General features: G+C 35.3%; 1 protein-coding gene across 3 annotated transcripts; it reads right to left on the reverse strand.

Annotated features, from left to right (window-relative positions):
• Nucleotides 1-3,701: 3,701 nt before the first annotated feature.
• LOC110782002 (histone-lysine N-methyltransferase ASHH2) lies at nucleotides 3,702-21,097 on the reverse strand. Of its 3 annotated transcripts, none has more exons than XM_021986047.2 (19): nucleotides 20,928-21,097; nucleotides 18,127-20,518; nucleotides 17,786-17,993; nucleotides 15,744-15,901; nucleotides 15,559-15,638; nucleotides 15,125-15,256; nucleotides 14,925-15,041; nucleotides 14,318-14,410; nucleotides 13,414-13,491; nucleotides 12,722-12,778; nucleotides 10,903-11,695; nucleotides 10,775-10,830; nucleotides 9,327-9,406; nucleotides 8,403-8,485; nucleotides 8,242-8,321; nucleotides 6,612-6,691; nucleotides 5,855-5,900; nucleotides 4,087-5,137; nucleotides 3,702-3,961 (listed from the first exon to the last, which is right to left on the reverse strand). In XM_021986047.2, the coding sequence occupies exons 2-19, from the start codon at nucleotides 20,486-20,488 to the stop codon at nucleotides 3,900-3,902; spliced, it is 5,616 nt and encodes a 1,871-aa protein (XP_021841739.1). In that variant the 5' UTR covers nucleotides 20,489-20,518; nucleotides 20,928-21,097; the 3' UTR covers nucleotides 3,702-3,899. The 3 variants fall into 3 exon arrangements, with proteins under 3 accessions (XP_021841739.1, XP_021841737.1, XP_021841738.1); XM_021986045.2 differs by having other exon boundaries at nucleotides 18,127-20,661; XM_021986046.2 differs by having other exon boundaries at nucleotides 3,702-3,952; nucleotides 18,127-20,661; nucleotides 20,928-21,096.
• Between the last annotated feature and the right edge of the window lie 6,245 nt (nucleotides 21,098-27,342).

Below are 27,342 nucleotides of genomic sequence, written 5' to 3' on the forward strand. Positions count from 1 at the left end.
GGTATTGGTAATGATTAAATTTTGTATAGGTAGTATGTAAATATGTAACGGTATACATAAATAATGGTAACGGTAAAGATGGTTGTGGGCCGGGCCCGGCACGAGCACGAAGCCGTGGGTCGGGCTTGGGCCGACAAGGTGCGGCACGACTCGACCCGGCACAACAAAACACGCTAAATTTAGTAAAATTAAGCTTAGGCACGACAGCCCGGCTTGGTACGAAGCTCGTGGGCCTAGGCCCTGTTTATAACTTTTCAGTTCGGCCCGGCTCGGCATGAAGTCGAGTGGGGCATGGATCGGGTCCTGCCCGTTTAGGCCCACAACCCGTGGGCTCAGTCCGAAGCTCGACCCGTTCCACGGACATCTGGAGCCCGTAGATAGACCATAACGGGACAGTGAATAATTTTGTATACAAAGTAACATATAGCCACCATCTAATACGACGCAACTCCGTTGAAACAGATTTTGGCTTATCTTCTATGTGGGCTGGCTGAGCCCGACTCCCTCGCGGAAAATTAAAAGGTATATTTTTTTTTCGCCCTCAGATAATCGAAGTATAATTATATATACATTTTATACTATATCGTTTAATTTATCTGTCGCCCTGAACCTCGTAAAAATCGTTCAAGATTTGTTACTAATGTCAAGTACCTATCGACATTGTCATAGAACATGCCGGGACCAAATGAGCGATAATTATATCAGATTCAAGAGTTGCAAATTGTAGAGGAAGTATTTTCGGATATCAGATATGTGTGGGCAAATACATATCATAGTAAAAGACAAAATAAGAAAAATGATAAAAAAGAAATTAAATGGTACTTTTTTAAACAAAAATGGTACTTTTTTTAACTGAATGGTACTTTTTTTTACAGAATGGTACTCCCTCCGTCCCATAATATAGTGCCTGTTTTCCTAAAATGGTGTCCCTAAATAATGTGCCTATTTCTATTTTAAACCATTAATTTTTACTTTGAAAATTGTATTTTTTGACTTTTATTCAACCCATGTGCTTGATTTTTGTCTTTTTTAGGCCTATTTATTATGTACACACCTTTAATCTCTAATTTCTCTCTCCATAAAAGCCAACTAACATGTACTTTATCTTGAAAGAACAAATAATTATTGTTTTTATTATCAATGTTATACTTTACCTTAATAACCGTGATTTTGGTCAAACGGGCACTATATTATGGGACGGAGGGAGTACTTTTTTAACATAAATGGTACTTTCTTTTTTGTCTTTTAGCTATTTGTCTTTTAGCTGATATGTGTGTTGCCACACATATCTGATATCCGAAAAAACAACCTCCAAATTGTAAGGAGGTGTTGACATTAATATTGGCTAGGAATTTTACCAATTGAGGGAAGTTTTACCTTAAAATGGGTGGTTGTTGAATCAAATAAACTAACTCTAGGCAGTATAAACTCAGAAAGTTGTCAATTTCTCATTCATTTCGCTAATCAATTGGAGTTTTGGAGAGCAGAGGAAGTGTGTGGGGCTAGGCAAAGCAAAATTATCACCCGCAATGCTATTTACCACTCGCGTTTACTTATTAGGCGATGTTTCGGATTTCTACATTGAATTATATGATTTGACTTTCTTCATAACTAATTGTTACTTTGAACTATTTTCACTCTTCAAAATTTATTTAGTATCAAATTAAAATGTCTTGCTATCAATATCTAGTAAAGCATAAAATAGTTTCGTAATAAACATTCATTATTTCAAATTATATACTTCATATTTGACCTGTCAAAATCGATCCGACTCGAAAATCGACCCGAACCTGAACCGGAAGTATTGTGTACTAAACAAGATGTTGTGACCCGTAACCCGATTTTATCCGAACCCAATAAACCCGAAAAATAATGGGTTAAATCCCGATCAAATCCGTTTTTTACCCGACCGATTGGAAATCATTGTATTTTTAGTAATAAATGAGATTATAAGGAATTATAAGCATAATAAACACGTTGTTGACTTGTTACTATCGTTGGGTGTAATATGATTTTAATTTGAAATTATACACCATTTTGTGATTGAATTTAACGTACTAATTAAATATAAACTTGTGTAGGAAAATTTGTTAATTTGTGCTCATATTTTGTATATTTATTACTTAAATTAACGAAAATATAATACGCGTTTTAAAATCTATCAACCCGTTGGGTCGACCCGAACCCGAAAGTTCTGGATTTTGAACAAGCATTTCTAAACCCGAACTTGAAAGTGACCTACCCGAAATAATCCGAACCAAAAAATATTTTTTTACAACCCGACCGACCCATTTAACAGGTCTACTTCATATTGATGTGGAGTAAATTGTAAAAATCATATCAGATAGTCATTTAGCTAAGATGATAAGACTTCTACGAAGTATTATCTTACATCTTGTTGGCCTTTCATTTTAAATTCATGCATTTATGGCGTGTAATGACTAGTCTGCCCTTACTTGAACTTGAACCCTTGATCATTTCACTTTTTGTTGACAATTAATGTTATGGTTAAGAGCATTCTTTTTCACCTGATCCTGGTAATATTAAGTAATTAGTATAAAGTGCACCACATCATTTATGTTATATTGGTTGATGGATCACAAATTCACGGGTTTTATGTTTGCAACCAAGACAGGAATGAACAATGTGAAATTCTCAGCGGTGTAACGACTTTACGTTATGGCAAAAACACGGTTTGTTTATTCTCTACACTCCTTTATATTATGCACAACTCACGTCTAGATTTTTCATGGGATCTTAACGTTAAGATAAAAACGTGTATTCTAGTACTTTCGACTTTGCTAGACGGACTATGAAGCTAGTCATGTCTGCACTAATTATTATATTCCGTGCTTGACATTTAAAAATGTTACTTTTTCTGTTCCTAAATATGTGTCATATTTGGATGAATATGCGGTGTTTAAGAAAAATGAAAAGTGTGTAAGAAAAACAATGATTGAGAGTGTTTTTTTATTGGAAAATGATATAATAGATAATTGTTTATTGATAAAGTACAAATAAAAGTGGATGTGGATATTGAAAAGTGGCAAAAGTGTAGAATGTGTAAAAAGAAATTCATGATTTATTGAAGAGTGTACGGAAAATTGGGGAAAATGTATGTTCAAATATAGAAACATGACACTTATAAGGGAACGCTATTTTTAGAAACATGACACGTATTTAGGAGCGGAGGGAGTAGATTGGAAAGAGGAATTTGTTCGGGGACGCCCAAAAATAGGTTTGTTGCACGTAAAAAAACTCAAACTGGTATACATTCGAAACTATAGCCTTGATCATCGTGGAGGTCTACTAAAATATCATGGGATTATGGGAATATTACATACTTCCTCTGTTTTTATATAGTTGACACATTACTTTAGTCACGTTTGTCATTAATATCTTTAATTATGCGTATAGTCCAGATAATCCAAAGTCTCGATAGTTAGCTCTCGCTCTTCCGATAAACAAACGTTGATGAAGACGTATAGGTGCACTATTACGCGGTGGAGATTGTAACTTTCCACGAATTTCCCATTTATCACTCAACGATGTTACTTTGCATATTTCTTGTTTCTCCCTTCTCCATTGCCAAAAATGAGATTATCGTGAACCACAACATAAAAATCAACCAAATTTACCCGATGTGGAGGCAATAAAACCGCTATTAAGCTGTCAAATAGCTTTGTTTTGAGAACACTACATAGAAAATAATAAAACATAAAATTAAAAATTGAATTTCCTGTCTTTGAACATTCAATTTTGTATAGATAAAGCTGTTCTTTTTTACAATTCTATCATTCTGAAGATTACTAAGACAAAAATGAGCAAGGGCAAGGCAATGACAGGAACAATTATCTCACCCTCTATACAAAAGATTGACATCCAATTATACAATTCCCTTATTCCGTCTCGAATTCGCCAATGCCATGAACCTGCCTTGTCTCGAACAAAACTAACCGATCTCCATCAATAAACAGCAAGGTTAGACTTGGGAGTGAAATTATAAAAATTAATTGATCTCACCCTGTGAATATTTGCCGTATATAATCAATGAAATTTAACGCAGTAAAATCTAACAAGAATTACCTGCATACTCTATACTATGATTTACATCAGCTAAATGATTATCATTCAGTTCATTAGCAACCGTTTCCGTGTTTATTTCTGATGACCCGTTTCTGGGATGAGGTGGGTAGTTCCCTCTGAAACCCCACCCATCTAAATTCCGGAGCCATGGCGGCCTTGACTTCTGGTTGTTCCACTTCTTCTGTCGATTATACCTATTCCCTGGAATATTCCGGAACCTTCCTTGTTGAAACACGTTCGGGTTTGTTGCAACAGTGTTTTGCTGATGCAACAGGTTTGCACTTGCACCAGAAGTACTTGGTACACCTTGATCACCATTGTAGCCCTCCCTCGCTTCTTCCTGCTCTGCCACCTGTCTCCTGTCACGTCGTGGATAAGGAGGAAGTGGTGGAAAAGGTTGGAAAGGCATACCAGGGGCAATATCCCAACTATCAACAGTTCCACACAAAAGAGTCCCAGATTTCTGTATCACAGATAACGGAATACCATACGCCACTGGTAAACGTGGGTTGAATCTCTCCTGAAGAAGTCCCATTGAAGGACACTGTGCAGAAGTAGAAAATCCAGGTGGACTGTCATTAACAGGATCAAGTGGGTAAGAAAACCCAGGTGGAGCTTCATCATCTTCATCAGAATTCTGCATTGTTTCATCATCTGGTACTTTGTTTTCATGCTTGGAGAAATCCTCAATAATTTCAACTATTGGATTTGTTCTGATATTCTTGGGTGACCTAGGACATGCAGGTTGATCCCATCTGCTTTTACGTTTCCGAGGTCGGGTAAGAGTAGTTTGAGAATCAGTTAACTGTGAACAAGAGGCCTCCTGCAGCATTCTATCATCAGCAGGATTAGGGTTTGTAATTGTTACTGATTGATCAGAACAAGTTATGCTACGTTCTGTATCGGGTGCTCCTTGTTCTCGCCAGTGATGGCCTGTTCCAAAATATCTATTATTTGAGTTTGAGCCTCTACGAAACTCTCTCCTTCGATCCATCCGATTAAATTTTCGAGGAATCCATCTATCTCGAAAGTTTCGTGCAATTTGGTGGACCTGTTACAGCAGGAAACCAACTAATTAGAGGCTAGCTCTTCAGAAATAATACTAAACTCATAAACAACAGATTTGCTGTCTTTGCACTCTATTTGACATTCTCCTTTCTTTAGGTTGGTAGATGCTGGAAAGTGTACAGGAGGGCATGCCACATAAGAGATGGAAAAATATGTATGCACTAATGGACACGGGAGGAGACTAAAACAAGAACGGCGTTGATCGATATACTGATTATCAAGTGCATCATCAGAGAAAATATGATTCCAACTCTGAATGTTAACATTTAGTTGCTTTCTAAGTTCCTTTACAGGGATGACATATAATATGCGTACTAATCCTGTTGATGATAGTCAAATTCCAATTGCTACGGATCAGTATTACGGAGAGGGGCACTTTACGTAGTATCTTTATAAGGTAGTTATTAGTGGCTTGCATAATAAGTGATGGGAAACCCTTTTGTGCATAATCGCATGGTGGTTAATGACTGTTGGCCATACTTTACTAATTTCAGGAATATTCAGATCAAATTTGATCACAACTTATTTCAGGTGAACTACACAAGAAATAGCCTGTATCACAACATGAAACATAAAGGCTTACTGTTCTTTTAAAGGTAACAATTGTAACACAAAGACCAAAATCAATATAGCACTACATAGTACATCACATCTGTAATTCGAGTGATAATAATTCAAACAAAGGAAACGGGGACACTACCTGGTTATCCTTGTGGTTCGTGAAATATAATACCGATTCCCTCAAACTGCAGAAGATGGTTAAAGTTGTAATCAGCAAATGAAAATATGACACAAGTAAACTCTTAAAAAAAATATTACCGTATTGCAACAGTATGCATTTCATTTTACAACAAAAGTTAAGCACAGAACAAGGAAGGAATAACAAGACTAACTCAAAGGAACACATTGCACCCATGTGCATAAAAACTACTACAAAGAGGGTTATTGCTTACTTGTACGTTGTAACAAGATTATAAATTATTATTAAAACGACATTTTAATTTCCACAAATCAAATAAATTATAAATTACGAATGACCGAAGGGATTCGCTTATTAACCAGATATAAGAGGTTCCGCCTTCATACTTTTCCTCAAGTAAACTGATATCAGCATAAAACACTTGGGAAAGTAGAGAAAAAAATTCTAACTAGCAGATTCTAAAACTGGGCATCATACCTCCTCTTGAAATGCTTGACAAACTAAGGCCTCCTATTATATGTACTGTAGATATGTCATACCAACTTATATAGGCTACAGCCTATGACAATGGCCAAAAAGAATTGACCAACCCCGCAAAAAAAATCAGTGGACTATTGAAGCTATCAGTATGATTTGATCAGAGAGGGCTTCTAAGCCTTCCAGTATACATTAGACTACATTTCCAAGTTTTCAAAACCGTTCTTCAAAGGCCAGAAAGTACTTGAAGGAATAAAATAAATATATTATTTTCTCTGACCTCTCTACTCCAGGATGTAGTGAATCTCCATTAATGTGCTCCATAGTCAGTATTTCCTTCTCAGCAAGAAATTCCAAAACCTGCGAGAAGATGTAAGAGATGCATAGTCAACACACATATAGACACAAGTACATAACATAACCAAGAATCTTGCAACATCAACAATAAGTTAAAAACAATTGGATAACAGGAGTTATTTTGCTGCTTGACAAGGACAGCAGAAGTATATCGGAGCACGCTTATCCCTAACCAGTAAAGCCCCACATAGTTCAAGAAATGCATCATCCTCTTACATATAGACATAACTAAGAAGCATGCAACATCAATATGAAAGTTTTACAAAAACCAACAGTAGGGTGGACATTCTGCAGAAGTACACAGAAGCAGCCTTATCCTTAATAAGCAGTCTAGCAAAATGGTTTAAGTTCTGCTTTATTTTCTTGTAGAAGTAGTAACTTAAATCAAAAAATGACTATTAATAAAATAACAAGGATAGTGATCTAATGCAACAGCAAGTATGAGCTACTTCTGCAAGAGATATGACTCAAGTGAAGCGTGGTAATTTTCAGAAATGTAAACCAGAACCAAAGACTGATTAAGGAAAGAGTGTGAATAGATAATTAGACAATGATGTGAAGTTGCGATACGGTACAACTGGAATTTGTATCTTGATAAGTGATTGGTCTTCTTTGTAGGTAAGTACACGTATTATTATAGTTTTCCACGAGAGTCCTTCCTATGTCTGTGTCGGTTAGAATTGATACATAAGAGAATCAAAGTAGACATTTATAAGGGATGGAGAAATATCCAAAATATTGGCAGAGGTCAGCTTCATCAGAAACCAGGTGTATCTTATTGCTACGGTTCAAATCACACAATCGCAGCTAACTCCAATCGAGAGTCAGTAACAGACTGACAGATTTCTCCAAGTCCAATAAAATCAAGACTTGGACCACAATCTTCGGCTGTAAGATTTCCACTGTCAGTTGGTCTCTTACAGACAAAAACAAATGGGGTATTTTGATTCTTTAGTGAAAATTAAGATAATTTGGATTGCAAACTTTTATTTCCTACTTTCAGGACAGCTGATCCTCCTATCAATTTTTATAGCTTTCTTTACTTTAATGCTTCTCTTATCTAAAAACAGAATACTGCCTTCTATTCCCGTGTTGCCTGTGAGAAAGAAGGCTAAAGAACCCATTAGCTGATTTCCGTGATAATGATTTCAACATTCTCCAATTTCAAATGAACACAAACAAGTATTGATTCCTATACACATGTTGTTTGTTGGTTATACTTTCAGATATTTGACATCCTTACAGAAGATATAACACTTTTTCCTCACGAAAACTAATAGGATAAAACAAAAATCCTAGGAGGTACGGGCAACACAGCATTGGGAAATTTAAATAATTATCAAAATCATCAATACAGCTGAACTATAAGGCCATCAGTGCACTAATAAGACCGCAGATGCATTAATCAACTGCATCAATCATATTCTAAGTAGAAATTATACTAGTCGTGTGAGGTATCACTAAATTATCGGGTAAATGTATGAAATGTCAATTTTTTCACAGACAACAACAGAGTCACCATCTTCTATCAAAGCCCAAAAGGTTAAGCATACCTTAAGAAGCTTCCGTAAGATAGGAATCTTCTTAAAATCCGTTCTGTAAAGCTTCATCATATTATGTAGCATCTGCAATCCTGGGGGGGAAAAGTAGAAGTTTCACGCTAAAGGCACACAATAACTATGTTGCAAGTAATACAATAGTACAAACAAAATACCGTTTTTGTTGATTATATCCAGAAGAACCCCCCGGGATTTGGATTTCAACATCGCGTCAAGTATCATTGAAAGATCTCGATTGCTGCAGCAGAGAAAAAAGAAAGTGGGTCATAATCCAAACATAGAGAGACAGAGCCGCTATCTCAAACCCAATTCGAACACTCAGTTAAAGACTCGAAGATGTAGATTTCCAGTCTGGTAATTTTCCGAAATCCAACAATGAATATAGGTGCGGGTCATATAATCATGTCCAAAAGGACCAAAACTCAACAGTTGGTCAGTTTCAAGCCAAGATCAATTTCAGGTACTCAATAAAACTGACCAAAAAAATTCCAATATGGCCTGTTTTTAATTAACTCTGGGCTTTAAGCCACAACATTACTTCCTAGTCTTCCTATATTCTAAATAATTGCAACAAGGACGATGAAAGTTATTGAAGGAGACCATTTGATGAGAGATAGAGTTGGATAAAATGAGAGACCCATGTGACGAGGAGAGAGACAGAGAGATCCCAATAAAATAACTGGTAAAGTTGCAAATATTTTGAAACTTTCTAGGAAGGGAAGTGTTCCAATAATATTAGAACGGAGGAAGTATGTTCAAAAATCTAATTCTTTGGGTCAGTATCAGATTACAGGTCAGACCAATTTTTGCTACCCTAATCAAGTAATTAACAACTAATAGAGTGGATAAAGAAAGTTTCCCTCTCCGAAGAATTGTCTTAATCCAATACATTTTGCAAAAGAGAGTGCCATGCTCGAAATTTGACTCCTCCATTACGAAAGTCAAACCTCAAATGCTTGATATTGGTAGTAAAAATGAAAAATAAGTTCAGAAGATCATTATGGAAAATGAGACAAGACACTAAAAAAGATGAGAAAATTGAAGAATATCATCATGTAACAACTAATTCCCAAAATTACCTCTGAATTGATCCCCCATTGCCACTATCACCAGAAGCTGCAGTTAGAAGCAAAAGTTTCAAGTAGCCTTTAGAGGCATCCTACAAGATAGAAGATATAATAATCATGAGCGGTGAACCATGGGAAAACATAAAGTATAAGCAAAATAAATGTCAAGGTGGAACCAAAGTGGCTTCCTATATATACTAAAAAGTAAAAAAATAAAATGCAAGTAATAGCAAATATCAAAACGAAGAAAAGGACAATGGAATGGGCGTCCAAAGTGCAAACACGGATGTGATCCTCTTGATAGAAATTATATTAGCAAATTCTAATGAGATGATGTGGTCAGGGTTTAATACAGGCCTTCATGACCTTTATGGGCTTCTAGATTATATACTAGACCAAGACCAATTCCCCCCAATCATTCTATACATGTGAACCATAAAATATAGAAGCATCCAAACTCCAAAGAACTTTGTCACAGTTTCACAGAAAACAATTACAATAGCAATAATGAAAATATGACAATATAACAACCAATGTGATGACTAGAAATAAATAAATAAATACAGAGTACATAAATAAGAGAAAATAACTTGAAAAACTAAAAACCCATAGAAACACTTTGTACAATTATATCATTCTTTGTCAAGCATTTCAGCCTTTGAGGATCCAGTTTGATTCAATCATTGTTCAGGCAGCAAATTGTATTCCAAAGACGTGTCATGTGCACGAAATCAACCGAAACCCTCAGTCCTTTTTACATTGCTAGATACTGGAAGAGACATTTTGGGGAGATTCCAAATTTTTTTGGAGGAGTAAGAAAAGGATGCAGTAGTGCATGATGGGGATTGTAACTAATAAATAGAGAGGTCAGCATTAGAGGAAAATGTCCAGAAAATTGAGAGTAAGATCTTTCCTTGGGAATTGGGAGAGACCCAACCTGTCTAGTGTTGGGAATTACAACTGATATTAATCATTTGATTCTTCAGCATAATTCTATCTTTCTCTGTTCTCTAAATTAAGTACATATTTTCTACTTGATTTTGTCGATCATTTATAGTTTCTAGCACCATGATACAGAAGAGTATTACTTCCTACTCCAAAGTTCTCTAACTTCCAGATAGATAGAGGCCTTTAAGGGTATTAAAAGAGATGAACTTTTAAATTCTTTTCTTTCTTGATAAATGATGTCACAAGTAGAACTGACTAGGGTGAGTTATACAAACACTCAAGAATTAAGACGGCCTAGGCAAGGAAAGAGATATGAAAAAGAATCCAAATTTTAAGGTAATAGTGCACATGAGGACAAAACCGAAAATAGCAGAAAATACACATCCATCACCTAATACCCAAATGATTGCTTTATTTTTTTAATCTTTTTTGGAGGGCCATTATTGTGAAGGACAAGAAGTGTTCAAAGTCTTCAAACTATATTTAAGAAACAACAATAAGTTATCTCATACCTTCTTTTTGCAGATACCACCGTCAGCATCGAGTAATTCATTGAGCTTCGCCTCAACTGTGTGTTACATGTATCGTTAGTGAAAATGCATCATACACATGGTTAATCTCAAAAAATAAAAACACCTACCTGCTTCAAGATGACCATTGGCAGAACCCTCCAGTGATTTCTTTGACTTGTGGGATAAAATCTTTGATCTATGGCCTGTTAGAAGAGCCTTACCAACATTGGCTGAATTGCCACTAAATTTTCGGTTCTTAACAGATTTTGATGGACGAGATATTTTCATTCGAGAACGAGGTCTAGCATGAGGTAGTTCACACTTAATGTCAAGTTCAGACACCCTGCTATTAGAATCAATCGAACCAGAGAAAGACTTTTGTATTGTATTTTCCACAAGCAGTATATCTGATTCCGGGGAAGATGCCGGTGTACTCGTCGTATGTTCTGTTCTTGAGGTTTGACTTTGTATAGCAGATAAAGGTCCATTTCTCAAATTTTTAAGGTCTAAGCCTAATAGACTATCTGTAGATTCATGAACTTCATTAACCGTGTCCTTCACTGGAACAGTCTGTGATTGATCAACATCGTCAGTCAAATACTTTATTTTATTTACCATCTCTCCAGATTCAACTATATCTTCGGAATTCTCTTCGATTAATTTATCTCCATTTAGAGCCTGTTCAGCGTCCTGAGAAATGGATTTAGCCATCATATCCTCTAGGCTACGGTCAATTTCACCATTTTCATCAATGACAACAGGTTCTGGAAATTCTTCATCTGAGTCTCCTTGAACAATTACTTGTGAATTGAGTGGATCACCTCCAATATAGCCCCGACACTTACGAGAGCCACAGTGACATTTCTTAACTGCAGCACCAAACACCCGTACATAGTTGTAGTCAAAAGTTAACTCTTCACCCTGCCAAAGCCAAGTTATAACGTCGTGAAAATTCAGAATAATAAATCAACAATCACAAAATAGATCTATACTGAAGTTAGCCAGAAACGATAAAGCATTAACACTCTCCTCTCTCTCTAAAATCTTGTCAGAATGTGAAATCCCTTGATTTCAACCACGTCGTATAGAAACTGTGGCTTTGTACAAGATTTATAGGGATACTGGACATCCGGCATTTGCTAGGGCTAAATTTGTATACAAGTAGAGGCACACTTCCATCATATGACACCAGACAGGAGTGAGAAACAATCAACCTGAGCAACTAATGAGGTGATGTTCAGGTACATGTACAAGTAGTCAACAACAGCCTTTTGGGGTTAAGGCTCTGATGCTATTGTTGTAGAAGAAACATACTTCAAAATATTTATACCAGTCGGCAGTACAGCACAATGCTTAAGAAATGTGATTCTCTACTTTCAGGTACTTAAGTTCCCCAGACACCTTTGAATAGAGAGGATTTTTTAGTTAAAAGAAAATTCACTTGTGAGGAATTTGAGGGCAGTGCGACTGCAAAGGAAAGAAGGACCAGAAATACTCCACATATGAGATAACAGAAAAGAATGCATAATTGCATACCGCTAATTAATAATGTTTCTGTTTATCACTGGTATAGAGCCTCTGCTCCTCCAAACTTTAACCAAAAACCTTCAACCTAAAAGCACCAAACGGATAACCAGCCACAAACTGGGGGATCTAGACAGCAACACTTTAGTAAGGTTCAACAGTGACTTGGGAAAAAAAGGCATTTTTGTTTCTCCGTTATACAAAAGAAGCACCTGCGCTCTGTTCAATTCACTCAAACCATCATACAGAAGTAATAGTAACTATTGGATGGCACTTCAGGGTACTTATGCAACCAGTCAAGCATATAGTCCTGAATTCTCTGTCTACCTAATGACTACTCCATACAATGATACAAGTACAAGTGAATTAGAGCATTAAATAATTTTCGTTTAATAACAGAAGCAAAGAAAAAATAAAACAAACCTTTTTTATATTCCTCGATGCAAAAAGGCCAACGCAAATTTCTCCATTCACTACCCACTGTCACAAAAAATGTAGCTCAATAAAAAGAGAAAAGATAATATGACTAAACTTCTTTTGCTTGATATAAAAATGAAATAATGCTACTATTTCACATCAAACATAAGCAGAAATAAGACACAAAAATTCAATAGGGGTCAATCAAAGTAAAAAAACAAAAAAAAAAAGGAAAATGAAGCATCCCAGTCCTAAGTCCCAACATTCAATCTAGAATCTGCACTGTGCAGCATATAACACTATCATAAATCAAATTTCTCGTCAATAACTTCTCTTACAGGATCATTCAGAACCATCGCAGTTTACAACACAATTAAAAAACCAAGAGTCATCCTCAAAATAGATTAATGGTACCCAAAGTTTAACACAAGTTCATCACTCCATCACGTTCACACACAACTTCAGGCAGCTTTTAGTCATCAAATAGTTTCACTCGAACACTAGAAGGCACTAGCATTTTGATAAGACATTAAATATTTTAAAAATACAGGGAACCAGTAAGAGTACAGGATTTACAGTTGCTGATTCATCAATTAAAGTCACCCATCAATAAGTAAAATATATATTGAAATGAGAAAGAAAAAGAATGATCCCTCCACAGGTAAAAAGTACAGGAAGTTATTTAAATGTAAATTCACCTTCTCTGTGCGACAATTAGGATCACAGCTATGGTTAACAAAGCGACCTAAGTTTCCTTTGGCGCTTGCATCTATAACCTGTATTTCAAGGCAAAAACAAAGCATTCAGACATGTGGCAAGAACCTGCAGCACATAAATTACAGAAAAGTAACAGAGGCCTAGAAAAATAATAATATCCAATCCCATGGTTCAAGACCCCTGACCCACCAGCTAACATGGATGGGATATTAATCAAGGTCTTACAACAATTTTTAAAGAAGTGATGCTCCATTATCAACAAGGAAACATACAATGCCCATAAACTTCTTCAAGAAAGAATTAAATTGAAGTTTGCTGATGATGCTGTTCTTTTATTGGTTAGATGATCTAATAAAAATAAAAAACTTTTTAACTCCTCTTAATATTTTCAGTTGCTTTCAAGTCTAAATATTATTTTGCTCAAGTCAGGCGTCATGGGGACTAATGTGGAGTCTACTATCCTGAATAGGCTATCTCTTTGCTGTAGTGTGTCATCAGAGTTTTCCCCTCGCTTACTTTAGTCTCCTTTAGTAGATCTAGGAGTGATTTTAAGACCTGGTTGGTAAGAGAGTTCTTGAGAAGCTGAATGGTAATTCAAATTTCACTGTATTTTCCCCTATTTTTTAAGGCTCCAATGTGAGTTGCTAAGAGTAATAGATCTTGATATGAGTGACGAGAACTCTTGTCATATCGTCCAGGTCAAGTACTCCAGTGCGAGAGCAGTTAACTATTTATATTAAATCGGAGAAACCAATTGCAATTTCCCAACTTTTAGCGGAAGGTAATATAGGTAGCTTTGAGTACCTACGGCAACTGCATTGGTTGTTGTTGTACACATAAAAAGCGTGGACCCAGAAAGAAATTCACTTAAAGATAAGTTAGAACCTCATTTCCATTCAGCGTCATGAAGTAGAAATGCTTGTGGCCCTTCGCAGCATAATCTCTTTGCCGTGCCTCATAAGATTGCAAATCCAGCACCTAGGAAAAAAGAAATCAGACTAGATTGAAGCATTTTCAAAACACAAAAAGAACAGATACTCAGATACTCTAACCTGCAGCACTGGAGAACTGGAGAAGTAAGTAATTGCAACAGACAATACCAAAGTTTTTTTCCTTTGGAGTGTTCATACTTCAAAATACCAAAAACTATACTTCCTCCGTTCTTTTTTAGTTGACACAATTATTTTATCACGTTTGTCAATGCAATATTTCAATCATTATTATCTTTAATTATCAATGGGTAAAAATTATAAAAGCTGATATTATAAATCTATAAAATGAAATGATTATAACAAGACCCAACATGACTATATTTTTTCTTAAGTATAAATCACAATTGATGGTCAGAGTAGATTATATGAATATTGTCAAAAGTCAAATTGTGTCAACTAAAAAGACGGAGGAAGTATATCAATAGTTTATATAAGTTAAGAATCAAGAAATTATTTTGTTTCAAGATCATTGTCTACCCACATTATGCAAAAATTATTACCTCGCCAACATATTCAATGAGAAACTTTCCCTCTGAGGTATTTTCTAAAACTTGCAATCCATAACCCTTTTTCCCACAACGGAACCAACTCAGCATGGCATATTGCTTCTTTTGAAACTGCATGAAAACAGAGACTTCATCATATACCCACAAAAGATGTAAAAAGGAGTGTGTAGAACTCCACACAAACAAGCACATACCAGCTGATTAGAACAAAGATCCCCACATGGGCAGGTTCCTTGAACGCACTCAATGTTCAACATTCTATTCAAACACTGACTGCCACAGCCCAGTCGACCATTTACAGGAGGTTTGCAGTGGCAAACCATAACCTGGTTAGAAACAAAAAATGCAACAGTCAGAATAAAAAAGATAAGTAACTAGTAGCACAAAAGGTTAGGCAGCTTTATTGAAAAATCAAGTGCATACACGTGTGACTACAAAGTATTATTAGAGCACAATCCAGGATATATATACAGCTACCACAACCAGAATACGATCAGACTATTACATGCTTAGAGGGCAGGATATATCTGAATTTATCAGCTACCAATTATTGAAGTAGAAACTGTCTCATAAACATATGAAATTACAAGTTTACTCAAATTTAACAAGTTTAGGAGACTTTTCAGACCTCGTCCATAGTCTGGGCCTTGCGACTGCGGTGTAGAAACAAGTTAGACTTTATAAGCATCCAAGTTGACGGCTGAAAAGCTGAAGGAGAAAATGAAAAGAGAAGTAAACGTTAAAATTATATATACATGAAACACTATGACTTTAGGATCATTTATATTGCACTAGAAAAGACAAGCAACAAACCTACTGGTTGCCCAAGACCGCTACCCTTGGAACCTAAGTGCCCATCACGAGCATCCTCTTCATCAGATATTTGCAACTCAGCATTGATCTCAGCATTGGATTTCTCTTGGGGAATTGAACAATCAGCAAAAGCTTGGTCTCCATTGTCCTTGCAAGTCCTATAAGATACATTATAGTGAATAAAAGATAAAGAGAAAATGATTACACTTCAAACAAAACCCTGTCAATGGAAAACCTTACTAGAATGCAGTCATAGGAGTTTTAAAGTACTCCCTAAAAATGGTGAAGTCTAAATTATAATGCAAATCCCAAGTATGAAAAGGGTCACCAACCCCCAACGACCAGATATTAGATAATTACCCAATTCACAAACTACGAAGGGTAAACCAGAAAACAAGCTCTTAAATGTGGAAGTGTTAAGATTTTACCCCATGAAATATCACATGTGAGTGTCTTATAAAGATAAAGGGCTACTCCCCTTATTGCCAAATGATTTTAAGGTGGAACACTGGAACCTCCTTTGGTCTTGTAAAGGGAACTATCTCTCCTCATAATGGGTGTGGCCCAAGCTCATATTTAACAGAAAGCTATGATTAGGACTCTTAGATTAACCGAAGCACATGCTTGACATTCCAAATGAGTAAGAACATTTAAGCACTTCAATGTAAGTAAAAAAGAGAAAAAAAAATACTTTCCTTATATTTAAGTTAAGAACTTTTAGAATAAAACTCAGATTCTGACACCAAATTCCGAGTTTGACCACCATGGCAATGAAGAGAGGGAAATGGAAATTAGAAATAAAAAAATTATACTAATGACAAGAGCTGGACAGGCTACACATATCCTTTAACAAGTCGGTAATTTTATATGGAACATTATACTAATGACTAGAATTGGAGATGGAGAAGTAATCGAATAAACATGTCCTTTAAAATGCCATCTCCAAAAGCTGCGTATTCAAGAGGGTCACTAAATTCTACACCAAACCCAAATTGAATAGTCAGCATAAACTCCTCTGAAATCGATAAATCCTACAACACATCCATGAAAACTTTTCACCTCTCTAGAATTAGAAAATGTTGGTATGTTCTACAAAACCTTGTGCTTTACAAACTATTAAGCTCACAAACACACACACACACTGATCCAATGATATGCCAACTTACTTATCCCCCAAACAAACAGAAACAAGCCTAATTGATTTTAATTAAGTGTTTTCAATCCCTTGTCAGCTGACGAATAAGGGAAAAATTTGTGAACCTTTTAGCATAACCATTAGTCTAATATAGAGGAAAAGAGCTTTCAGAAAGTATGATGGACAAGGAAACCATCAAGCCCACATAGTCATAGCTCAGAAGTTCCCTCCAACCTAATTCCAAGCTCAACTACAGGCTCCTCCAGAGAGCTCAGGCTACTCTTCTAAGAACTACTTCATACAGCCAATTTTGTTACCATGGTTAGTAATATTTAGTTTTTTATTACTCCTTATTTTTACAATTATTATCAGTTACCACTATTCTTCCTTGTATTGCCTTATGTGAGTTTTCTTTTTTCCACTGAGGTTTTATGGGCACACAGAGGTAGTCTGTAACTCTATAACTTGGTATCCCTCCCTTAGTCCCTTCACAAGGTAGTCTATAAATCTATAACTTGATATCCCTCCCTTAGTCCCTTTACAAGGTAGTCTACAACTGAGGTTTTATGGGCACGCAAAGGTAGTCTATAACTCTATAACTTGATATCCCTCCCTTATTCCCTTCACAAGGTAGTCTATAACTCTATATCCCTCCCTTCAAAGACCCTCGTCTCTTGGTGATGGGCTGATGGTGATACCGGACAGTTTTTATCTCAGAAACAATAATACAAATTGATAATGCGTATTTGCGACATACAAGTATTTGTGAGCATTACCACACAGAACTTGACTGACTGATAACAAGAAATGGCCCGTTATACATAAAACTATGCAAGGCTAGCAAAAGTTGTAACCGGTAAATGCTATAGGTTTGTTCGTAAAGAAAGTTTCAGCAATGTGAAATTACCATCTACAGTTTGTTTGTTCAATGGAATCTGCAAGTTCAGCCGGTATACAGCGCCATTTAAGACACTCGTCACAGCAAACCCATGCAACACGAGGAGCCGAGGTCTGCTTCCCAACTACAGTAGTTGAAAGATCCAGGCAACATGCAATATCTAGTGGCACTTCATTGCTGACATCTGTTTTCCCCAAATCAAGCATATCCTGATTCCCTGCAACAGTTCTCTATTTCTTTCAGCTCGGATAGCAGAGTTATAATCAACAAACATGAAAAATAGGGCTAATTAAAAAAAACGCACTAATTAGGAATAACAGAGAAACATAACCAATAAGAAATTTGGATACCTGTCCCTGGTCGGGGCTTTATTTTGTATGCCTCACTCAAAATGCCAGTTTCCATCACTTTGTGCTTACTTGTCGACTTACTTTTAGCTTTCTGTTGGCCAAAAGGTTCCACTTGATGCCTAATAACATCTGTGATCTTAGACTTATTCCTGGGTTTTCCTTTGGTTCTTGAACCTTTGGAATTTCTCTTTGCTTGAGTTTCATTGAGAGGAACCAACTCACATGAATTCCCAGAATTAGCAGACTCAATCCCAATGGTCAAACTAGAATAGGCATTGGTATCAGCACCATTGTCCAGATCTCCAGCCCCACGGGAACCGTCATCAACAACTGGCAACAAATCCGTTAAAACTAGCTCACTGCCAGAGGTACTGCTTGGCGGATTTTCACTGTCAGCATTTATGTTATTAATAGAACGAAGATCATCAACTAGTTTCTGCAATTGACCACCCTTCTTAGATATCTTAGCTCTGTCAGCACTATGTTGGTACTCTAGGGCAGGATTGCCTGCTAGACAGAGTTTTTCTTTCTTGTATCTTTTGTTCTTGCTCTTTTTCTTAGAAGCTGGGGAGCTGTGACTCCTGGGACAAGCATTGCCACAAGACGCCATAGGCCCAATAACAGAACCAAGTAACTGGTCAATAACCTCTGAATCAGGTGAAGTACCGGGATCTGAGAACTTATCAGCGCACAAGCTGTCCCGTTTTTCAAAATCCAGTTGAGCAGAATCTTCATTACTACTCCTGCCTGACTCGGAACACATTTCTACATTGGATCCTGCGAACTGAACATTTGATGTAGAATTGCTGCATTTATCTTTGGAAACTGAACTATCTTTCACATGCTCTCCAGAGCTATCGATATATGAGCATGAATTCAGCCCCTTACTACTGTCAGCAGGCTGGAAACCAGGAAAAGCATCAACCACTACAGGAGCTATACCATCCACCTTACTCGGCTCTTCCTTTTTCCCAAAAGTGACCTTCAGACGAATTGGGCGATAAGGAACCTCCTTTCTTCCCTCTGAGAATTGAGAGCTTGCAATCACGTTAAGCATATTTTTCTTCCTGTTCCTTTGGCCTGCCTTCTTTTTGCTTGATCTTTGATCTATCATTAGGTTTACGGAAATCTCATTACTCTGTTGAAACTCTTGAAAGTACTTTGACAAGTTCTTTAACTTTCCCCAGTCAGATGAACAAATTGATCTACTCAAGCTACTTCGTTTCTTTCTTGTAGCCTCTGAAAGCAAATCAGGGGTTTGACACACTTTAGTGGCCTTCTTGGTGCACATAGTTGCATTTTTAACTCTTGGGACTTTCTGGACTGATTTTCTACTCCTAGAACTCCTACGCAGAGGCAAAGAGGAAGTCTGAAGACATTTCAACTCACATGTGTCAACTTCTGTCCCAGCATTGTCCTTTTCTGTGTAACCAGCATGGTTAAAATTTTCAATTGCACGGGTAAAGTTAGGAGAGGCATCAGAATCATCCGTTCTGAATGTATCTGGTACTACCAAGCTCTTCGAAGTCCCATTATCCACTGTCCCAGTGCACACAGCTTCCGCAAAACTTCCAGGAACGGAACTTCCACAGCCTGCTTTAGTAGCTGACATATAAGGTGTTGCCGAACCACTCGGAGAGCCAGCAACTTGTTGTGTTACTGACAGGAATCGGCCATCAACGGTAAGGTTGGAGAGACATGAGTTCATCTCATGCTCGCATTGTCCTCCATCATTACATATATTGTTTAGGCAGCATTTGATGCTTGACGCACTTCCCAATTCAGAGTTATTATCAGCATGCTCACACTGAACATCATGCCTATCAATAACAGGTTCAAAATCTGTATCCGTACAAGTAGTGCTTTGACAGAAGTCCTTCGCAGTCTCATCTCTTCCTTCAAGGGTACCAGAGATATGATCCAACTCACAGAAACCCTCCTCAGAACTGAATTCCAAAACAGAACCCTGTTCCTCTTTAGACGCATGTAAACTGATGTCCAAGCCTGAAAGGGGCTCAAGAATCAACTCATCCAGCCTCTCGCCTACAACATCACATATATCCTCAGTGCCATACGCACATTCTAAATCAGCCCTTTCAATAGAAGTTTCTGAATTATTAGCAACAGGCACAGGACAATTATATGTTGTATTCCCATCTTCCATTCCCAATTCACCTAGCCCACCACACGGGTCAGAGAAACAATGCTGTTGATCAATAAATTGTACAACAGAATCATCACCACCTCTATCAGCCATTGGTGAACTAATGTTAAAGCTTGAAAGAGGCTCCACAGAACACTCCATTAATCTCTCACCAAGAACATTATCCACTAGTTCCTCGACCCCATCAGCAAAAAACATTCGCGGCGAGACGCACGCAGGTTCAGCTGACTGCTCACAAGGACCCATTTCTATTTCAGTAATCCCAGAAAAATCAAACAACACCCAACAAATTTCTTAACGAATCAAACAACCCCATCAGCTCAATTCACAAATAAAACAGTCAGAGTTGCACTTGATCAATAGGCCCATCCCTGAGCCAATGAAGAAAAGGATAATATGATTTTCAAGTACAATTATGAATTGGGTATAGGCAAAGTAGACAAATAACACCAAAATAATCAACAAAAAAACCTAACAGGATACATAATAACAACATTGAAACATCATACAGGAGAAATCCGTCATCCCTAAATGAGATTAAACACTTTTTGGATCTATAAAAATACAAATTAATTCAACAGAAATTCCAAAAAAAATAGATAAAAAATAGAAAAAAGACGAGGAGAAGAAGACATACACTGTCGTCAACGCCGAGAATACCAGCGGCGGGAGAGGTGGTTGGAAGAGGCGCCGCCGACTAACGGTGGTAACACAATTAGAAGATGCTGGTTTTGTTGGAGGATTATTAAGAGGAAGAAGGAGATGAAGAACGACAAATTCCTATATGCGAGTTGGAGTTTTAGGAGAGATAAAATTCTTTTTTATTTTTCCTTCTATTTTTGCTTTTTTTTTGTACAAATTTTTTTTGTCTTTGTGAAAAACTTAAATTTACATAATACTAATTACTAACTACTAAAAAAAATGAATACTTCGTACAAAGTAGCCATAATTTTTTAAAATATCGTGGAGGTGAACTACCTTGTTTGTTAAAGATTAAACGGGATCGAATTTTATTTACACTCTTTGTCGTCTTGTTTATTAGAGTTGTCTTTACAGAAATATAGACACACCCAAAAAAAAAACGTTAAAACTCTCCTTTGTTACAGACTTACCGTACATTGAATTTTCTCATCAAACAAAAGTTTGAATAAATAGAAAGAAAGAAAAAGTACTATGTCATGTAACAACTTTTGAAACGGAAATTTTCCGATTTACGATATTTCTAAGAAGTTAAGCAACTGGCAAAAAAATTAAAAAAATAAATAAAAAGCTTGACCTGTTTATTCTCAATTCTCAAAATCATGATATAATTCTATAAACTTGCAGTTTATGGATTTTAGTTAATAGCAGAAATAGAAATACAAGTATAAGGAATTTGAAGTTACGGGTTCATATAAGAATCGTCTTCTGTTCTACGAATAATCGGAGCACTTTTAGTTCTTAAATTGAAAATGCGGACTCCCCTCGACAACAAAAAAAAAAGTGAATGTTGACACACAAAAAAAGTGAATGTTGAAACATATGGTAAGCATATATTCTTGATATTTTTATAAAATAAATATCAGACCTCCCAAACTAGCAACTATCAAAGAATACTAAACTTGATAGATTAGTTGGTTGGGTTGAGTTAAACATGGACGATTTTTATTTGGTGGTTATGGTCATATATTTTCGAGTTTGTATCTGAAATTATTGTAGCAACTACTTCCTCCGTTCTATAAAGTCCATGTGGTCAAAGTTTTTGAACTTTGAAATTATTAGTTAAGATATATTAGATAATATATTATCTTATTAAATTTCATTAGATTCATAAGTTTCCCAAAAAATCATTTTTTTGTACTATGTAATTTTAAGTACAATATTATGAAAATGACTAAACCGGAAATATAAATGTTATTATAAAACGGAGATAGTACTATGTATATATGGTGAGTTGGTGACCATATATGTCCTCAAGTGTGGTTGTGTGGTATACTGTTATATACAGACATACAATATTCGTTGTTTTAGCAAGGGGTTCAACTTAGGTTTACTAAAAAATATACAAGCTTTAGAAGGAAAAGAACGAGTTTAATTATTTTAGAAAATATAACAAATTTCGGTATATTTAATTTTGAGTAAGCTCGAGTCAATTACATATTTGACAAATTTCAAGTCATCCGGCCAATTTTTATATTTAATCATCAGTTGTTATATTATCATTAATTGATAAATGAAAGGTTAACTTGTACATAGTATGGAGTATGTTTGTTAACGTGTAAGATTTTATACTACGATAAGATGTAGAGCTTGTAAAATACAAGTTGACCTTATATGAACCGCAATTGAAATAATTAAGTTAATGTAAAGCTTTGTTAACCATTGTATTTTTGGTGGGGTCAACAATTCGTCACATGACTCCACTTACTAGACATTTGCTCTGCATAGGTGTGTTCGAAATTATATATCAGATGCAGACCAAAATAATATGTATGTACTTCCTCCGTCTTTTAATATTCGCAACGTTTGTTACTTTCACGCATGTCAATGCACAATTTTGATGATTTATATCTTAAATTCTCTTTATGCAAAAAATATAAAAAGTTGATATTTTGAAAATACACATTGAGACGAATCTAACAAGATCTCACATGACTATGTTTTATCTTATATAAAAAGCACTAAGAATAGTCAAAGTAGATTATATGAATAGTGGCAAAAGTCCAAACGTTGCAAATATTAAAAGACGAAGAAAGTATATGTTACTCTATATTTTACAAGTTCCTAAATTCTTGTGTTGTTTGGTGCTTCATTAGAGCATCTCCAATGGTTGTAGCTAGGGACTAGCTTGAAATTTATAAAAGTTTCAAGCTAATAGCTAGACCATTGGAGTGAAAATAACAAATTAGCTTTGCCAAACAAATTAGGTTAAACAAGCTAATTTGCTTGACAACTAGCTCTCAAAATTGCCAAATAATTAATTGACAAGTGGACAAGTGGAATAAATTTAAATAACAAGCTAGTTGCTAGCCATTGGGCACAAATTAGCTAGACAATAAAATAACTTGAAATCTTATGTGACATAATAAGCTAATTGTCAAATTAGCTTACCATTGTGGATGCTCTTACAAGCTTACAACTACAATAATAGTGCCTAGATTTGACAATCATTTAGGAAATTTTGTGAAACACTACCTTTAAGTTTGGTGGTTTTGTGAATTGCTACCTTATAAAAACTTTTTTTAATTTAACTACCTTATAAGTTTGGTTTGTTTGACTAACACTACCATTTGACGTTTTTCGTTAATGTTTTCCGTCGTGTATTTCTTCTATTCTTTTAAATATCTCCGTTCATTTGTCATTTTGTGCATTTGCCATATTAAATAACCGTTGTAGTGGAGTCCAAAGACGTAAAACGTTAACAAAAAACGGCAAATGGTAGTGTTAGTCAAACAAACCAAACTTATAAGGTAGTAAAATGTAATTTCCTTTTTAAAAGGTAGCAATTCACAAAACCACCAAACTTAAAGGTAGTGTTTCACCAAATTTCCAATCATTTAATTGACTTTGCACTACATTATGGACAAGATTGGAACATACAACTACTAATCATTGATTCATTATTACTCCATACTTGGAGTACTTACTGGTTTTATACTTGCATGTACTCCATAATTATCTATTTCTGGTAATCCAACGTATTAATTAACGCCTCGGTCGTATTTTAAAGTCTCATTTGGTTCAACTTATTTCGGACAAAATTAGTTTAGATCGATAGCAGGTTGACATGACTTGATGTTTGCATTAAAGGTCTGTTGGAACAAAACAATAAGTACAAAATAATAAGTTTTGGCTAACAAATTATCACCTCTAGACAATATTTCGACACCCGTGAGGTCAAGATCACCTTTAACTATCAGGAAGCAAACACTAACCCTTTAACATTTTGGCTAGATTTTTAATCTATACTATTATAAAATCTCCAAGTCAAGGAATGCCACGTTGCATATATATATATATATATCACTGTGATTTGGCAAGTGAAATGATGATATGTCATGTCATGTGCCGCAAACATGCATTACTCAATTTCATTATCACATTATCACAAAAAATGTTAGTATCAATGTTCAAACTCATGACCTCTTATTTATAATGTAAATTTCTAACCACCACTACAATGATATAACATATGACTCTAAAGTAATGAAAAAAGATAAAAGTCATCCTTATAGATATTAGAACTTTAATGCCAATATATTTTTTAATAATAACCTAATATAAAAAAAATAAAAATAAACTACTTAATCTTTCTTAATTACTCATATTATACGTACGTGAAAAATACTTCTTGTGTTCATAAGTACTCGCAATGTTTTGTATTTTTACACTATTCACATATTCCACTTTGACTATTGTTGGTGATTTATATGTCAAATAAAACATAGTCATGTGAGATCTTGTTAGATTCGTCCCAATACGTATTTTCAAAATATCAACTTTTTATAATTTTTTCTTGAAGAGAATTTAAGATATTGAGATCTAAATTGTGCATTGACATGCGTGAAATTGACAAACATTGCAAGTATTTATTAACGGAGGAAGTAAAAGTTAATTGTTGCACTATTTCTTTAGCTTATCAATTGTGTGTGTTTCCAAAAATGTATATTTTTTGTTGTTCAATTTAAAATAATTGATACTTAAAAAAACGAATTAGAAACAATTAAGTTTTATAAGTGAATTATAAACAATAAAGTTTTATACCAAGCAAGTAAGACTTAAAAAAATAAAGTATTTGAACTTAGAAACTATTTTGGAAATCCTCATATATTTATAAGATATCTGTAATATTTGCAACAAAATAAATAAAAAAATACATAAAATTTTGCAAGGAAAACCATCATTGACCAGACAAATACCAAATAACAACAATAAAATTTGGTGTATCGCCCGGGTCACTGACTAGTTGAAAATGATTTCTCAATATCATTTTTTAACTACTAAATTAAGAAAATTCCTCAATATATATATATAAATCATTATATCTCTAAGGGAATGCATGATATTTCTCCACGTGTCGTCTTTACTTGGTAAATGACATGACACCATGTCATGTGCACAGATAATATGTGATGCGCACACATTATATATATTGTTACCTCACAAAAGATTGTATGTATGCTCAAACTCATGATCTTGCTTTCGTTGATGTAAAGTTTTAACTACCACTCCAATTTATCAACTTATGATTTTAAATCAATCAAAAAAGAATATGTGCTATCAATATAATGTTAACACTTTAATGCCCAATGTTTAACTAACCATTTATGATAATAAAAACTAGTGTTTGTCCCGGGCGATGCCCCGGTTAAAACGTAGAATACTATATGAAATATTTTCTTACACATTGTTTACATTTACACGTGGGTATGCAAGTTTGACTCTTTTTTTAATAACTATCCAGAAATAGTTTATTTTATTTGGATGTGGTGTGTTGTACGTAGTATCATGTTTTAGTAATCGTGTTTTTTTTTTTTTTTGGGTTGTTAATATTGTAAATCATACCTAATATCTATTTAATATCTTGTATATATGTTATAATCCATATGTGCTAACACAATTGTTGACTAATGAATGAAAAAACATGTTATATTATATGTAGAAAATGGTCAAATTAAAGATGTAGTAATATTATTTGAAACCTTTTTCAATAATTGTAACAAAATTACATTTTCTTACAATCACTATGTTGTAAAAATTAGTAAATAACATAAACATGGTGAAAAAGTAGTATAAATACACACTAATCATATCCAACTTAAATATATTTAAGTAGAATTAAAAGACAAAACTAATAGTTAGCTAAGATGGTAAGCTTTCTAATATATTTCTTGTTGGTCCCATGTTCGAACCCTAACAGTTTATCAATACAAAAAGCACACCCTCCATGTCATGGTTGATGTGGCGCCTTGTCATATTTACAGAAGGTGACACATGGCGGCGTGACATACTTTGTCTTGGAGATTTAATAATAGTATAGATTTGTTTACTCTTTCTTTAACTATATGCTCAAATCATATATAGGTTTTTTGTCAAACGTTAAAATTAGTAGCTTTTGACAAATTATAACAAAGTTTTAAATAATATTCTACCTTTTATTTTATTTTAGAATATCAACCGCTACTTTTACCGAACACAAATATTAGTTAGCCGCTACTTTAACAGCTAATCGTTAACCGCTACTTTGACAGCTAACCGTTACCCGTTACCATTCACCGTTACCCGCTACTCAAACTGCTATCCGCTACTCAACCGCTACCCGCTATCGCTAATTTTGCCGAACTGAGTAGTAAACCCCTTATGTTTTCGATTTTCGTTGAATCATATATTATCGGGTTGCATGTTTTGTAAATCATAATTTGATGGTTAGTATTGATCACACCGAATAATAAACTTGAGTGGACTTTAATTTACAGTTGAGGTGAATCGTTGTGGTATGGAAGAAATCCCATCTCCAATTCTATGGGATATTTTGTCAAGACTCCCTACTAAAACATGCTTTATGATTTGTAAGCTTGTTTGCAAAAACTGGAATTCTATCATCAAAGATCCACAGTTTGCTGAATTACGTCGATCTCGTGGTTGTTATTCGACCCTATTGCTTTTCGGTTATTTCTATAAAGACCCGACCCGTACGTTTTTTATCCTTGACACATGGATCTCGGTTGGGGTTTTGTCCTGTGTCGAATCAGTTCAAAATACTTAGAATCCTATCAGGAAAGAAGGGAGTTTGTATGGCAGAAGTACAAACTGTCGGCACTGATAAATGGAGGCATGTTGTTGTTCCTGATGAACTGGCGCAATTACAATTACAATCTAGGATTGACAATTATAATAATCGATGTGAACTTTGGGTCATGAAAGATTACTGTGTGAAAGGTTCTTGGGTCAAGAAATTTGTTTTCAACACTTGGATTTGTCGGAGTTTGATGCTTCCTGTTGTGTTGCAATCTGGGAAAATATCAAATACTTATGAACTCAAAGGTAGGGTTTACGTCAGTGACGATCATATC

This window comes from Spinacia oleracea, chromosome 2 (genome assembly GCF_020520425.1).
Source record: "Spinacia oleracea cultivar Varoflay chromosome 2, BTI_SOV_V1, whole genome shotgun sequence".
Lineage (NCBI taxonomy): Eukaryota > Viridiplantae > Streptophyta > Magnoliopsida > Caryophyllales > Amaranthaceae > Spinacia > Spinacia oleracea.

Excerpts from the sequence above, each read along its gene's own strand:
- LOC110782002 (XM_021986045.2), bottom strand. The coding sequence starts at position 20,536 with ATGGGTCCTTGTGAGCAGTCAGCTGAACCTGCGTGCGTCTCGCCGCGA. Across the intron at positions 17,994-18,126 it reads AAAGCCCCGACCAGGGACAG|GGAATCAGGATATGCTTGAT; the intron begins GTATCCAAATTT and ends GAACTGTTGCAG. Across the intron at positions 15,902-17,785 it reads GAACAAACAAACTGTAGATG|GACTTGCAAGGACAATGGAG; the intron begins GTAATTTCACAT and ends TGTATCTTATAG.